Genomic DNA, 16,614 nt, shown 5'->3' with positions numbered 1-16,614 from the left:
CTAATCAATGTTCATCTTTGACTACATTGCTGTTGTACTGGGCAAAATCACTGATCTTAAAAATCACCTTGCATCCAAATAACTACTCATTACGTGATCAAGATTAGAGATTCTACATCTTGCCTTGCTCAAACAGATATCCCCAGACGCCCTTAAGACTCTCCGAGAAGACGTTTGCGGGTTATCTGGACATAAGAGATGCATCTATAAGGTCAAAAGAAGTGCACTACATAGGAAATAGGGTGCCATTTAGAATGCAACTTGTACGCACATCACCTTGCTCAAAGTTACACCCCCCAATGCTGTATGAGTTCAAACCGATGTTTTGCTTCAATGTACCTGGGTCTGACTCCATGCCAGGACTCTTGCTCCCCAGCTCCTCAGAGAGCGAGGGTTTGAGACAGGGCCTAGTGGTGCGACCCAGTTTGTGGTACTCCTGCAGCTCTGCTTGAAGCTCATCGATGCGATCCTGCAGCTCCTGCCACAAACAAACACACAAATTCACAATAAAATCAGTCAAAACAGAAATATTAGTATTTTAAAAAAAACAGGCAACCTACCTCTGAAGTTAGTTGATAGATTGATTGTTTTAATGATTAGTTGAATGATTGGTTCCAGTGAGAGCTATTACCTGGCACTGCTTCTTGTCTACTCCTGTGTCCTGCGTCTGTCTGTCTCTGTGTGTGTGTCTGTCTCTGTCTGTCTGTCTGTCTGTGTGTGTCTGTGTGTGTGTGTGTGTCTGTGTGTGTGTGTGTGTGTGTGTGTGGCGTCTGCGTGCGTGTCTGTGTGCACACGTCTGTTTCCAGTAAGCACACTTACCCGGCACTGTTCCTCATAGCTGCTGCGTAGCCGTCTGAGCCGCTCCTCCTGTAGGAAGAACTCTGCACCGCCTGGGTCCAGGTCCCCAAACTGAGCAAACAGAACCAACACCAAGGGGTTCATAGGGACAGATATAGATCCTCCTTCCATTAGCCAGTACTGAAAAACGTGTGACATCAGATTACTATGGAGATCTACTACGGTACCAGTCAAAAGTTTGGACACACCTACTCATTCAAGGGTTTTTCTTTATTTTTTAAAACTATTTTCTACATTGTAGAATAATAGTGAAGACATCAAAACTATGAAATAACACATATGGAATCATGTAGTAACCAAAAAAAGTGTTAAACAAATCAAAATATATTTTATATTTGAAATTCTTCAAATAGCCACCCTTCGCCTTGATGACAGCTTTGCACACTCTTGGCATTCTCTCAACAAGCTTCATGAGTTAGTCACCTGGAATGCATTTCAATTAACAGGTGTGCCTTGTTAAAAGTTAATTTGTGGAATTTCATTCCTTCTTAATGCGTTTGAGCCAATCAGTTGTGTTGTGACAAGGTAGGGGTGGTATACAGAAGATAGCCCTATTTGGTAAAAGACCAAGTCCATATTATGGCAAGAACAGCTCAAATAAGCAAAGAGAAACGACAGTCCATCAACACTTTAAGACATGAAGGTCAGTCAATCCGGAAGATTTCAAGAACTTTGAAAGTTTCTTCAAGTGCAGTCACAAAAACCATCAAGCGCTATGATGAAACTGGCTCTCATGAGGACCGCCACAGGAAAGGAAGACCCTGAGTTACCTCTGCTGCAGAGGATAAGTTCCTTAGAGTTACGAGCCTCAAAAATTGCAGGCCAAATAAATGCTTCACAGAATTCAAGTAACAGACACATCTCAACATCAACTGTTCAGAGGAGACTGCGTGAATCAGGCCTTCGTGGTCGAATTGCTGCAAATAAACCACTACTAAAGAACACCAATAAGAAGAAGAGACTTGCTTGGGCCAAGAAACACGAGCAATGGACATTAGACCGGTGGAAATCTGTCCTTTGGTCTGATGAGTCCATATTTGAGATATTTGGTTCCAACCGTGTCTTTGTGAGACGCAGAGTAGGTGAACGGATGATCTCCACATGTGTGGTTTCCACCGTGAAGCATGGAGGAGGAGGTGTGATGATGCTTTGCTGGTGACACTGTCAGTGATTTATTTAGAATTCAAGGCACACTTAACCAGCATGGCTACCACAGCATTCTGCAGCGATACACCATCCCATCTGGTTTGCGCTTAGTGGGACTGTAATTTGTTTTTTAGCAGGACAATGACCCAAAACACACCTCCAGGCCGTGTAAGGGCTATTTTACCAAGAAGGAGAGTGATGGAGTGCTGCATCAGATGACCTGGCCTCCACAATCACCCGACCTCAACCCAATTGAGATGGTTTGGGATGAGTTGGACTGCAGAGTGAAGGAAAAGCAGCCAACAAGTGCTCAGCATATGTGGGAACTCCTTCAAGACTGTTGGAAAAGCATTCCTCATGTGCAAAGCTGTCATCAAGGCAAAGGGTGGCTACTTTGAAGAATCTCAAATATATTTAGATTTATTTAACACTTTTTTGGTTACTACATGATTCCATTTGTGTTATTTTATAGTTTTGATGTCTTCACTATTATTCTACAATGTAGGAAATAGTAAAAAAAAAAAAAAACTGGAATGAGTAGGTGTGTCCAAACTTTTGACTGGTACTGTATATTCTTGAAACGTGCTCTTTACGACTGCTGTTTTGGCTGGAAGTTAATGTCAATACACAATATTGTAGGAGAGAATGGTCTTTTACCTTTTCCTTCAGGATGTTATCCAGATTCCTCTGCAGTTTGCTGACTTGGCTTTCTGCCTCCACCAGTTTCTCAGTCCTGTCCTGCAGCTCCATCTCCAGACGCCTACTCTCCTGAAGTTGGAGTGAGGGTTAGAGTTAGAGTTGGGGTTAGGTTAGAGTTGGGGTTAGGTTAGAGTTGGGGTTAGGTTATAGTTGGGGTGAGGGAGACACAGATCACCAGTTTTTCAGTGCTGTCCAGCAGCTCCATCTTCTGAAGTTAGAGTGAGGGTTAAGGTGAGTGTGTGGGAGAGGGTTCAAATAAATGTTTTTTTTTAAACGTACTTACGGGTCCTTTGCCAACGATGGAAAGTTAAAGATAAAAAATACAATCAAAAAATAGAAAGTGACAGAAGGAATAAATACACAGTGAATAACAATAACAAGGAAAAATACCATGGCTATATACAGGGAGTACCAGGTAATACCATGGCTATATACAGGAAGTACCAGGTAATACCATGGCTATATACAGGAAGTACCAGGTAATAACGTGGCTATATACAGGAAGTACCAGGTAATAACATGGCTATATACAGGAAGTACCAGGTAATAACATGGCTATATACAGGAAGTACCAGGTAATAACGTGGCTATATACAGGAAGTACCAGGTAATAACATGGCTATATACAGGAAGTACCAGGTAATACCATGGCTATATACAGGAAGTACCAGGTAATAACATGGCTATATACAGGAAGTACCAGGTAATACCATGGCTATATACAGGAAGTACCAGGTAATACCATGGCTATATACAGGAAGTACTAGGTAATACCATGGCTATATACAGGAAGTACCAGGTAATACCATGGCTATATACAGGGAGTACCAGGTAATACCATGGCTATATACAGGAAGTACCAGGTAATACCATGGCTATATACAGGAAGTACCAGGTAATAACATGGCTATATACAGGAAGTACCAGGTAATACCATGGCTATATACAGGAAGTACCAGGTAATACCATGGCTATATACAGGGAGTACCAGGTAATACCATGGCTATATACAGGGAGTACCAGTACCGAGTCAATGTGCAGGGTTACAAGGTAATTGAGGTAGATATGTACATATTAGATAGGGTAAAGTGACTAGACAACAGGATAGATAATAGACAGTAGCAGCAGTATACTGTAGGTAGGGGTAAAGTGACTAGGCAACAGGATAGATAATAGACAGTAGCAGCAGTATACTGTAGGTAGGGGTAAAGTGACTAGACAACAGGATAGATAATAGACAGTAGCAGCAGTATACTGTAGGTAGGGGTAAAGTGACTAGACAACAGGATAGATAATAGACAGTAGCAGCAGTATACTGTAGGTAGGGGTAAAGTGACTAGACAACAGGATAGATAATAGACAGTAGCAGCAGTATACTGTAGGTAGGGGTAAAGGGACTAGACAACAGGATAGATAATAGACAGTAGCAGCAGTATACTGTAGGTAGGGGTAAAGTAACTAGACAACAGGATAGATAATAGACAGTAGCAGCAGTATACTGTAGGTAGGGGTAAAGTGACTAGACAACAGGATAGATAATAGACAGTAGCAGCAGTATACTGTAGGTAGGGGTAAAGTGACTAGACAACAGGATAGATAATAGACAGTAGCAGCAGTATACTGTAGGTAGGGGTAAAGTGACTAGACAACAGGATAGATAATAGACAGTAGCAGCAGTATACTGTAGGTAGGGGTAAAGTGACTAGGCAACAGGATAGATAATAGACAGTAGCAGCAGTATACTGTAGGTAGGGGTAAAGTGACTAGACAACAGGATAGATAATAGACAGTAGCAGCAGCATATGTGGTGAATGTGAATGTGTGTGTGTGGCGTCAGTATGCATGTGGGCGCATGTGTGTGTGTGTGTGTGTCATTGTAGCAGTGTTATGGCTTGGGGGTTGAAGGTGTTCAGGGTCCTGCTGGTTCCAGCCGGTATCAGGGAGAACAGTCTATGGCTTGGGTGGCTGGAGCCTGACAATTTATTTTGACCTTCCTCTGACACCGCCTGGTATAGAGGTCCTAGATGGCAGGAAGCTCGGCCCCAGTGATGTACTGGGCCATACGCACCACCCTCTGTAGCGCCTTGCTGTCGGATGCCAAGGAGTTGCCATACCAGGCGGTGATGCAGCCAGTCAAGATGCTCTCAATGGTGCAGCTGTAGAACTTTTTGAGGATCTGAGGGGCCATGCCAAATCTTGTCAGCCTCCTAAGGGGGAAGAGGCGCTGTCGTGCCTTCTTCACAACTGTGTGGGTGTATGTGGACCATTATAATTCCTTAGTGATGTGGACCATCATAATTCCTTAGTGATGTGGACACCGGGGCACTGGACGCTCACGACCCGCTCCACTACAGATGTGAATGGGGGCGTACCCGTCCTTCCGTTTCCTGTAGTCCATGATCAGCTCCTTTGTCTTGCTGACGTTGAGGATGTTGTCCTGGCACCACACGGCCAGGTCCCTGACCTCCTCCCTGTAGGCTGTCTCATTGTCGTCGGTGATCAGGCCTACCACCGTCGTGTCGTCAGCAAACTTGATGATGGTGTTGGAGTCATGTGAGGCCACTCAGTGGTGGGTGAACAGGGAGTACAGGAGGGGACTAAGCACGCACCCCTGAGGGGCCACCGTGTTGAGGGTCAGTGTGGCGGAGGTGTTGCCTACCCTCACCACCTGGGGATCCAGGATCCAGTTGCAAATGGAGGTCTTCAGTCCCAGGGTCCTTAGCTTGGTGATGAGCTTGGAGGGTACTATGGTGTTGAATGCTGAGCTATAGTCAATGAACAGCATTCTTACATAGGTATTCCTTTTGACCAGGTGGGTGAGGGCAGTGTGGAGTGCAATAGAGATTGCATCATCTGTGGATCTGGGCGGAATGTGAATTGGAGTGGGACCAGGGTGTCTCGGATGATTGTGTTAATGTGAGCCATGATCAGCCTTTCATGGCTACAGATGCGAGTGCTAGGGGCGATAGTAATTTAGGCAGGTTACCTTGGCGTTCTTGGGAACGGGGACTATGGTGGTCTACTTGAAACAAGTTAGTTTTACAGACCGGGTCAGGTGTAGGTTGAAAATATCAGTGGGGTTAGAGTTGGGGTTAGGGGGAAGACACCAGTTTATCAGTGCTGTCCAGCGGCTCCATCTACAGACGCCTGCTGTCCTGAGACACCCAGACCAACCAGCTATCCGATCCTCTCTTCTATTCATTTAGAATAGACTGTCATCTATTTGGCAACAGCAGAACTCTTTCCATTTGCTATTTAGCAGTACATCAAACAATATTCACTAACAAAGTTCTGATTGTGCTTGCTGCTACCTTGACAGTGAGTGAGAGGTGGTCTCTGAGGAAGGTCTCGTCGTCTCTGATCTTCTCCATCTCTGCCTCCAGTTCCTCTCTCTGCAGACCAGTCTCCTGCTGTATCTGGTCCATCTCTTTAACGAGCTCCGACCTGACAGACGCCAGCTTCTCCCGGTGTTCCTGCTCCAGCTTCCTGCAGAACAAACACACAGGGAAAAACATATTCAATTCCATTTGATTTGATTCCATTTCATTTGACTCCCTTCCATTCGATTCAGTGTATTATTATTATTATTATTATTATGTTTTGTAATTATTACCCCCTTTTTTTCCCCAATTTCGTGATTATGATCTTGTCTCATCACTGCAACTCCAACGGGCTCGGGAGAGGCGAAGGTGGAGTCATGCGTCCTCCTAAACATGACCCGCCAAACCGCGCTTCTTAATACTCACTCGCTAAACCCGGAAGCCAGCTGCACCAATGTGTCGGAGGAAACACCGTTCAACTGACAACCGAAGTCAGCCTGCAGGCGCCCGGCCTGCCACAATGAGTCACTAGAGCGCAATGAGTCAAGTAAAGCCCCCCCCCGGGCCAAACCCTCCCCTAACCCGGACGACGCTGGGCCAATTGTGCGCCGCCCTATGGGACTCCCGGTCACGGCCTGTAATGACACAGCCTGGGATCGAACCCGGGTCTGTAGTGATGCCGCAACAATGCGATGCAGTACCTTAGACCGCTGCGCCACTCGGGAGGCCCCATTCGATTCAATTTAATTCAACATTATTTATAAAATCTTTATTTATCCCCACAGGGCCATTTAAGAAAGACATTTCCAGGTTACAAGTCACATACTCCACATATAATACAAACGAAACAACACCAACAGCCATCAATGAAAGGGTCGAGGAGGTCCTAGACAGAACAGAGGGAGGGGGAAAAGGAGGGGAATATTACCTGAGGTTGAGGTCATTCATTCGTTGGATGGCAGAGTGATGCTCGTCCACCTCAGTAGCCAGCTGGGTTTTTAACTTCTCCGTTTTCTCCAGGTCAGAACGAATCTTATCTTTCTCTCTGCACTCACGATCGACACGCTCACTGAAAAAAAAAAAAAAAATCAGCAAGTTAATCAGAGATCTAGTTCTATAACTGATCTACTATTTTGAAAGATACGAGACGGAGAAAAAGCATGTTTTTATTATTCCACTCAGATTAGGAGCAGCAGTGTAGATTTCTCCTCATCACAGTAAGTGTGAGTATGGTGTGGATGTGAATTCCAGTTTGTTTATTTATATATTGTTTATTAGCACTAGGGTTGCAAAACTCACAATTCTAAATATTATTACTCCTCTGTTGGAGCTAGGAACATTAGCATTTCGCTACACCTGCGAGAACATCTGCAAAATATGTGTACGCGACCAATAAACTTTGGGATTTGATTTGAAAATTCCGGTAGTTTTCACAAAATTCACAGGATTTCCAGAAATCCTGGTTGGAAGGTTCTGGATTTCCTGCCTTCTCCCTCCTGATTCTGGGAATTTTCCAACTGGGAATTCTGGAAAACCGGGACATTTTTTGGAAAAGTTACCGGAATTTTGCAACCCTAAAACACCAGTGTAGAGATCTCCTCATACTCACAGTAGGTATCGGATCTCAGCCTTAAAGCTGGCCAGTGCAGCCAGGTGGATCCCATTCTTGGTCACGAGGAGCTCGTTCTCCAGAGCCACAGTCAGCTCACAGAGGTTCACTTTACCCTCCAGGTCAAAATCCAAGGCCTACAGCACAAATATATATACAGTGGGGGAAAAAAGTATTTAGTCAGCCACCAATTGTGCAGGTTCTCCCACTTAAAAAGATGAGAGGCCTGTAATTTTCATCATAGGTACACGTCAACTATGACAGACAAATTGAGAAGAAAAAAATCCAGAAAATCACATTGTAGGATTTTTAATGAATTTATTTGCAAATTATGGTGGAAAATAAGTATTTGGTCACCTACAAACAAGCAAGATTTCTGGCTCTCACAGACCTGTAACTTCTTCTTTAAGAGGCTCCTCTGTCCTCCACTCGTTACCTGTATTAATGGCACCTGTTTTAACTTGTTATCAGTATAAACACCTGTCCACAACCTCAAACAGTCACACTCCAAACTCCACTATGGCCAAGACCAAAGAGCTGTCAAAGGACACCAGAAACAAAATTGTAGACCTGCACCAGGCTGGGAAGACTGCATCTGCAATAGGTAAGCAGCTTGGTTTGAAGAAATCAACTGTGGGAGCAATTATTAGGAAATGGAAGACATACAAGACCACTGATAATCTCCCTCGATCTGGGGCTCCACGCAAGATCTCACCCCGTGGGATCAAAATGATCACAAGAACGGTGAGCAAAAATCCCAGAACCACACGGGGGGACCTAGTGAATGACCTGCAGAGAGCTGGGACCAAAGTAACAAAGCCTACCATCAGTAACACACTACACCGCCAGGGACTCAAATCCTGCAGAGCCAGACGTGTCCCCCTGCTTAAACCAGTACATGTCCAGGCCCGTCTGAAGTTTGCTAGAGTGCATTTGGATGATCCAGAAGAGGATTGGGAGAATGTCATATGGTCAGATGAAACCAAAATAGAACTTTTTGGTAAAAACTCAACTCGTCGTGTTTGGAGGACAAAGAATGCTGAGTTGCATCCAAAGAACACCATACCTACTGGGAAGCATGGGGGTGGAAACATCATGCTTTGGGGCTGTTTTTTCTGCAAAGGGACCAGGACGACTGATCCGTGTAAAGGAAAGAATGAATGGGGCCATGTATCGTGAGATTTTGAGTGAAAACCTCCTTCCATCAGCAAGGGGCATTGAAGATGAAACGTGGCTGGGTCTTTCAGCATGACAATGATCCCAAACACACCGCCCGGGCAACGAAGGAGTGGCTTCGTAAGAAGCATTTCAAGGTCCTGGAGTGGCCTAGCCAGTCTCCAGATCTCAACCCCATAGAAAATCTTTGGAGGGAGTTGAAAGTCCGTGTTGCCCAGCGACAGCCCCAAAACATCACTGCTCTAGAGGAGATCTGCATGGAGGAATGGACCAAAATACCAGCAACAGTGTGTGAAAACCTTGTGAAGACTTACAGAAAACGTTTGACCTGTGTCATTGCCAACAAAGGGTATATACTAGGGGTGTAACGATCCATCTACTACATCGATGTATCGATTTATATTCCTATGATCCAACTACATCGATCTGTGCTCGGCGAGTTGGCCTTTTGGACAACATATATCGATCTAACATCGTTTTAAAATGTAATAAATCGATTGTATCAATACTAGGAAATAACCCATTGGATTTAAGCACGTCAGACTTTATATGGATGTTTTTTCTTAGCACTTTTAATGATAAAGGCTTTAAACATTACTCGATTCAGTCTGCCTATCCGTGACGTCATCGCGCCAGCAGCAGCGCAAAGGCGCAAAGACAACAAAACATAGCATGGCGGACGACAGAGGAGAAGCCGACGAGCGAGAAATTATCAAGCCACCATTGCGGTCCTTACAAGAAACAGGAATCTAGGAAACTTCACCTGCACTGTCCAGTATCCAGGTATTTATTTCAGTCACACTGGTTGAATTTTTGGCTAAAAGGTTACTGAATCGATTTCAAGTCACTGAATCGTTTCGGATCGTATCGTTCTAAATGAACCAATATCGTCCTTGAATCGTATCGAATCGACAACCACGAATCGTGATACAAATCAAATCGTTGTTAAAACGAATCGTTACACCCCTAGTATATAACAAAGTATTGAGAAACTTTTGTTATTGACCAAATACTTATTTTCCACCATAATTTGCTAATAAATTCATTAAAAATCCTACAATGTGATTTTCTGGATTTCTTTTTCTCATTTTGTCTGTCATAGTTGACATGTACCTATGATGAAAATTACAGGCCTCTCTCATCTTTTTAAGTGGGAGAACTTGCACAATTGGTGGCTGACTAAATACTTTTTTCCCCCACTGTACACTCAAATGTAAAAAACCTTGACTCAAATGTGAGAGTTAAATAGTGTATTGGAAGGAGACGGGACACCATTATGTTCCTACACAGAGCATTATGGGTCACCATTATGTTCCTACACAGAGCATTATGGGTCACCATTATGTTCCTACACAGAGCATTATGGGTCACCATTATGTTCCTACACAGAGCATTATGGGTCACCATTATGTTCCTACACAGAGCATTATGGGTCACCATTATGTTCCTACACAGAGCATTATGGGTCACCATTATGTTCCTACACAGAGCATTATGGGTCACCATTATGTTCCTACACAGAGCATTATGGGTCACCATTATGTTCCTACACAGAGCATTATGGGTCACCATTATGTTCCTACACAGAGCATTATGGGTCACCATTATGTTCCTACACAGAGCATTATGGGTCACCATTATGTTCCTACACAGAGCATTATGGGTCACCATTATGTTCCTACACAGAGCATTATGGGTCACCATTATGTTCCTACACAGAGCATTATGGGTCACCATTATGTTCCTACACAGAGCATTATGGGTCACCATTATGTTCCTACACAGAGCATTATGGGTCACCATTATGTTCCTACACAGAGCATTATGGGTCACCATTATGTTCCTACACAGAGCATTATGGGTCACCATTATGTTCCTACACAGAGCATTATGGGTCACCATTATGTTCCTACACAGAGCATTATGGGTCACCATTATGTTCCTACACAGAGCATTATGGGTCACCATTATGTTCCTACACAGAGCATTATGGGTCACCATTATGTTCCTACACAGAGCATTATGGGTCACCATTATGTTCCTACACAGAGCATTATGGGTCACCATTATGTTCCTACACAGAGCATTATGGGTCACCATTATGTTCCAAACAGAGCATTATGGGTCACCATTATGTTCCAAACAGAGCATTATGGGTCACCATTATGTTCCTACACAGAGCATTATGGGTCACCATTATGTTCCAAACAGAGCATTATGGGTCACCATTATGTTCCAAACAGAGCATTATGGGTCACCATTATGTTCCAAACAGAGCATTATGGGTCACCATTATGTTCCAAACAGAGCATTATGGGTCACCATTATGTTCCAAACAGAGCATTATGGGTCACCATTATGTTCCTACACAGAGCATTATGGGTCACCATTATGTTCCTACACAGAGCATTATGGGTCACCATTATGTTCCTACACAGAGCATTATGGGTCACCATTATGTTCCTACACAGAGCATTATGGGTCACCATTATGTTCCTACACAGAGCATTATGGGTCACCATTATGTTCCTACACAGAGCATTATGGGTCACCATTATGTTCCAAACAGAGCATTATGGGTCACCATTATGTTCCTACACAGAGCATTATGGGTCACCATTATGTTCCTACACAGAGCATTATGGGTCACCATTATGTTCCTACACAGAGCATTATGGGTCACCATTATGTTCCTACACAGAGCATTATGGGTCACCATTATGTTCCTACACAGAGCATTATGGGTCACCATTATGTTCCTACACAGAGCATTATGGGTCACCATTATGTTCCTACACAGAGCATTATGGGTCACCATTATGTTCCAAACAGAGCATTATGGGTCACCATTATGTTCCTACACAGAGCATTATGGGTCACCATTATGTTCCAAACAGAGCATTATGGGTCACCATTATGTTCCTACACAGAGCATTATGGGTCACCATTATGTTCCTACACAGAGCATTATGGGTCACCATTATGTTCCTACACAGAGCATTATGGGTCACCATTATGTTCCTACACAGAGCATTATGGGTCACCATTATGTTCCTACACAGAGCATTATGGGTCACCATTATGTTCCAAACAGAGCATTATGGGTCACCATTATGTTCCAAACAGAGCATTATGGGTCACCATTATGTTCCAAACAGAGCATTATGGGTCACCATTATGTTCCTACACAGAGCATTATGGGTCACCATTATGTTCCAAACAGAGCATTATGGGTCACCATTATGTTCCTACACAGAGCATTATGGGTCACCATTATGTTCCTACACAGAGCATTATGGGTCACCATTATGTTCCTACACAGAGCATTATGGGTCACCATTATGTTCCAAACAGAGCATTATGGGTCACCATTATGTTCCTACACAGAGCATTATGGGTCACCATTATGTTCCAAACAGAGCATTATGGGTCACCATTATGTTCCAACACAGAGCATTATGGGTCACCATTATGTTCCAACACAGAGCATTATGGGTCACCATTATGTTCCTACACAGAGCATTATGGGTCACCATTATGTTCCTACACAGAGCATTATGGGTCACCATTATGTTCCAACACAGAGCATTATGGGTCACCATTATGTTCCAACACAGAGCATTATGGGTCACCATTATGTTCCCACACAGAGCATTATGGGTCACCATTATGTTCCTACACAGAGCATTATGGGTCACCATTATGTTCCTACACAGAGCATTATGGGTCACCATTATGTTCCTACACAGAGCATTATGGGTCACCATTATGTTCCTACACAGAGCATTATGGGTCACCATTATGTTCCTACACAGAGCATTATGGGTCACCATTATGTTCCTACACAGAGCATTATGGGTCACCATTATGTTCCTACACAGAGCATTATGGGTCACCATTATGTTCCTACACAGAGCATTATGGGTCACCATTATGTTCCTACACAGAGCATTATGGGTCACCATTATGTTCCTACACAGAGCATTATGGGTCACCATTATGTTCCTACACAGAGCATTATGGGTCACCATTATGTTCCTACACAGAGCATTATGGGTCACCATTATGTTCCTACACAGAGCATTATGGGTACTGTAGCAACTGCAAACCCCTCCTATCTGGCACTCAAGGCAGACTTAAGAAAACGCTCAAAGTATTTGAAAAGACTAACTAGTTGAACCGAGGTCTGATAGGCAAATACAAATGGTGTCACCTGTAGTATCTCGGGGCTGTTCTCGATGCCCTCCTCCGTCCAGACATCCAGGACGTCCTCGGCAGGAGTGGACCCTGTCCCATCGTCCAGAGTAGAGAACAGACACATCCGTATGGTGCTGCTCATACAGCTGGTCCTCCGGCCCGTCTCGTCAAACGGCTGCAAGGACGGACAGGGACGGAAGGGGACGGACAAATTGTCTAATAAATACATTGATTTGTTCATTTGTGTGTTCGTTCAAGAGTGACTCAAAAACAGGAAATATTGTAACATTTCCTCCACAAAACATTTTTTTTAAAAAGTAGACAAGTAAGAGTTTGAAAGAAATCCCCAAACTATGTTAACCAGAGGCATGTATATATCATTTTACATTTACATTTTAGTCATTTAGCAGACGCTCTTATCCAGAGCGACTTACAGGAGCAATTAGGGTTAAGTGCCTTGCTCAAGGGCACATCAACAGATTTTTCACCTAGTCGGCTCGGGGATTAGAACCAGCGACCTTTCGGTTACTGGCACAACGCTCTTAACCACTAAGCTACCTGCCGCCCTATATCTGTATGCATATGGATTTGACGGTACAGTACCCATGTCAGGACACAACACGGATCAGAAGGTGAGGAGAGACACTCTCTTATACAAATAATAATAGTTTATTGTAGAACATATTGTGATGTTTTGGGTCAGAGACCTTCATCAGACAGAGGCTACAACATGGGAATTAGACCCAAGATGGGCTTAACTGTACCTGTGAGGAGTGTAGTCTTTTGAGCTGTCTGTAAGGTGTGGAGGCAGAGGGGGTGGGGGGCTTGGCGTGGCTCAGAACCCAGGAAGCAAATGCCTGAACGCTCATGACGTCATCACCATTTAGAACCTGGAGGACATCCTCCGTCACCTGGAGACAAAAAATAAACAACAACAATCAGAAACATTTCCCAGCATCTACTCAGACTCTCAAACCTCCACTTGGGTTGAATCCAAAAATGGCACCCTATTCCCTATCTAATGCACTATAAGACACGGGGGGGCCATTTTGGACACAGTCTCTTTCCTCAGCTCCAGGCCCCAGGTGGTCACAGAGAGACAGTAGTTCATGGTGGCTGGCACATCCATCCCAGGGCATAGCCAGCTCTTCACAGGCCTGTCGTAACCTCTCCTCCAGGCGGTCTGACAGGGGCGCGATGGAGCGCCGTGGGGTGGAGGGGTCGTCAGGGTTCCACAGGTGCAGCTGGCCTACAGACAGAGAGGCACACAGATATTTTAAGATTGTTTTACTATGGTCAGACTTGACTTAAGACCTTGGCCCTTGGTGAGTATCTATGATAACTGGGTATCTATTGAAGGTAATGAGTATTTGATAACTGGGTATCTATTGAAGGTAATGAGTATTTGATAACTGGGTATCTATTGAAGGTAATGAGTATCTGATAACTGGGTATCTATTGAAGGTAATGAGTATCTATGATAACTGGTATCTATTGAAGGTAATGAGTATCTATGATAACTGGTATCTATTGAAGGTAATGAGTATATATGATAACTGGTATCTATTGAAGGTAATGAGTATCTATGATAACTGGGTATCTATTGAAGGTAATGAGTATCTATGATAACTGGGTATCTATTGAAGGTAATGAGTATCTATGATAACTGGGTATATATTGAAGGTAATGAGTATCTATGATAACTGGTATCTATTGAAGGTAATGTGTATCTATGATAACAGGGTATCTATTGAAGGTAATGAGTATCTATGATAACAGGGTATCTATTGAAGGTAATGAGTATATATGATAACTGGTATCTATTGAAGGTCATGAGTATCTATGATAACTGGGTATCTATGATAACTGGTATCTATTGAAGGTAATGCGTATCTATGATAACTGGGTATCTATTGAAGGTAATGCGTATCTATGATAACTGGGTATCTATTGAAGGTAATGCGTATCTATGATAACTGGGTATCTATTGAAGGTAATGAGTATCTATGATAACTGGGTATCTATTGAAGGTAATGAGTATCTATGATAACTGGGTATCTATTGAAGGTAATGAGTATCTATGATAACTGGGTATCTATTGAAGGTAATGAGTATCTATGATAACTGGGTATCTATTGAAGGTAATGAGTATCTATGATAACTGATATCTATGATAACTGGGTATCTATTGAAGGTAATGAGTATCTATGATAACTGGGTATCTATGATAACTGGTATCTATTGAAGGTAATGAGTATCTATGATAACTGGGTATATATTGAAGGTAATGAGTATCTATGATAACTGGTATCTATTGAAGGTAATGAGTATCTATGATAACTGGGTATCTATGATAACTGGGTATCTATTGAAGGTAATGAGTATCTATGATAACTGGGTATCTATTGAAGGTAATGAGTATCGTGACTTTCCACTCACCATCTGCCTCGTACTCTTCAGTACTGCTTTCATGAGCGTTCCAGCGCTGTGGAAGAAACATAACAACATCACTCATTTACTCACAGTGAGAAAATCAAGACTTTAAAAACATGCAGACAAAACGACCCACTTTCTCATGTGCTAGTCAGGTTGAGACAAGATGGGTGGGGGTAGCAGCAGGTTGGGGTTAGGGGTTGGTGTATGGATGGATGGATGTATGTATGTATGTATGTGTGTATGTGTGTGTGTATGTGTGTATGTATGTATGTATTGTGATGTCACGAGAGGCTGTGTCCTGGAGGGACGTTACATCCCCCTGAGATGGCTGCAAACCCAGACAGCTATGGCTCCATCTGCTGGTATGGTCGGGAACTCCAACCCTCTATGGCCAATCTTCCCGCGCAGCTGAAACCAATCAGGGGCTGATGGGCTGGAGTTGTTTTGAAGGGAAGAGACACGGTCTGGAGGGTGGGCTCGGGGAAGAAGAGAATTGTGTTATAATTTCGTTAGTTGCCGAAGACCTTTAATAAAATCCTTGTTTTGGTTGAACCTGGTCTCCTTGCACTACTTGGGCAATCCCGCTGGAAGCTGTGTAGCCTCTCGTGGCGTCACAGATGGTGGAGAATACGGGCACGCTCAAGCGTTAATAGTGCATGTCAGAGGAGGATACCGAAGGTTTGATCACCCAGTTTTCCAAGTTGGCCGTAGGCTCCCCGCCGACTGAAATGGAGGACATATTGAAAGCCCTTGTTGCTGGCCAGCAAGCCCAGATGCAAGCAAACGTGGCTCTCTTGGAGGAGCAAAAGAAAGCCAACCTTCTGAAGGCAGAGGAATTGCAGTTGCAGAGACAGAGGGTGGTCCAAAATACCCGCCCAATAAAGGCAAGTGACTTTATATCTAAGATGGGAGCTACCGATGACATTGAGGCATACCTGCATGCATTTGAGGCCACGGCCACTAGAGAAGCCTGGCCCAAGCAACAGTGGGTTGGTCTGTTAGCCCCCTTTCTAACCGGGAAGCGCTGAATGCTGTCCGGGACCTGGGCCCTGACCAGGTTACTGACTATGATGCCCTGAAGTCTGAGATCCTCAGCAGATATGGACTCACAAAGTTTGGTATGGCCCAGCGCTTTCACAGCTGGACCTTCCAACCAGACCAACCTCCTCGGGC

General features: G+C 43.8%; 1 protein-coding gene across 4 annotated transcripts in view; it reads right to left on the bottom strand.

Moving 5' to 3' along the window:
* LOC121544579 (ninein) overlaps window positions 1–16,614 on the bottom strand; it is a 73,826-nt gene that overhangs the window by 29,893 nt on the left and 27,319 nt on the right. For 3 of the 4 annotated variants that reach the window (XM_041854536.2, XM_041854539.2, XM_041854537.2), the window contains exons 5-14: window positions 15,445–15,490; window positions 14,073–14,254; window positions 13,770–13,916; window positions 13,022–13,180; window positions 7,633–7,769; window positions 6,952–7,092; window positions 6,015–6,189; window positions 2,662–2,772; window positions 820–978; window positions 340–478 (exon numbers count right to left, since the gene is read on the bottom strand). In XM_041854536.2, coding sequence (XP_041710470.2) covers window positions 340–478; window positions 820–978; window positions 2,662–2,772; window positions 6,015–6,189; window positions 6,952–7,092; window positions 7,633–7,769; window positions 13,022–13,180; window positions 13,770–13,916; window positions 14,073–14,254; window positions 15,445–15,490 — 1,396 coding nt within the window. The remainder of the gene's footprint in view (window positions 1–339; window positions 479–819; window positions 979–2,661; window positions 2,773–6,014; window positions 6,190–6,951; window positions 7,093–7,632; window positions 7,770–13,021; window positions 13,181–13,769; window positions 13,917–14,072; window positions 14,255–15,444; window positions 15,491–16,614) is intronic. The other variant, XM_041854538.2, reaches the window with a different exon arrangement.

Source organism: Coregonus clupeaformis, chromosome 29 (assembly GCF_020615455.1).
Source record: "Coregonus clupeaformis isolate EN_2021a chromosome 29, ASM2061545v1, whole genome shotgun sequence".
In the NCBI taxonomy this organism is placed as follows: domain Eukaryota; kingdom Metazoa; phylum Chordata; class Actinopteri; order Salmoniformes; family Salmonidae; genus Coregonus; species Coregonus clupeaformis.
Note: the sequence above shows the minus strand (reverse complement) of the source record. Positions and strands in the feature narration are given on the sequence as shown.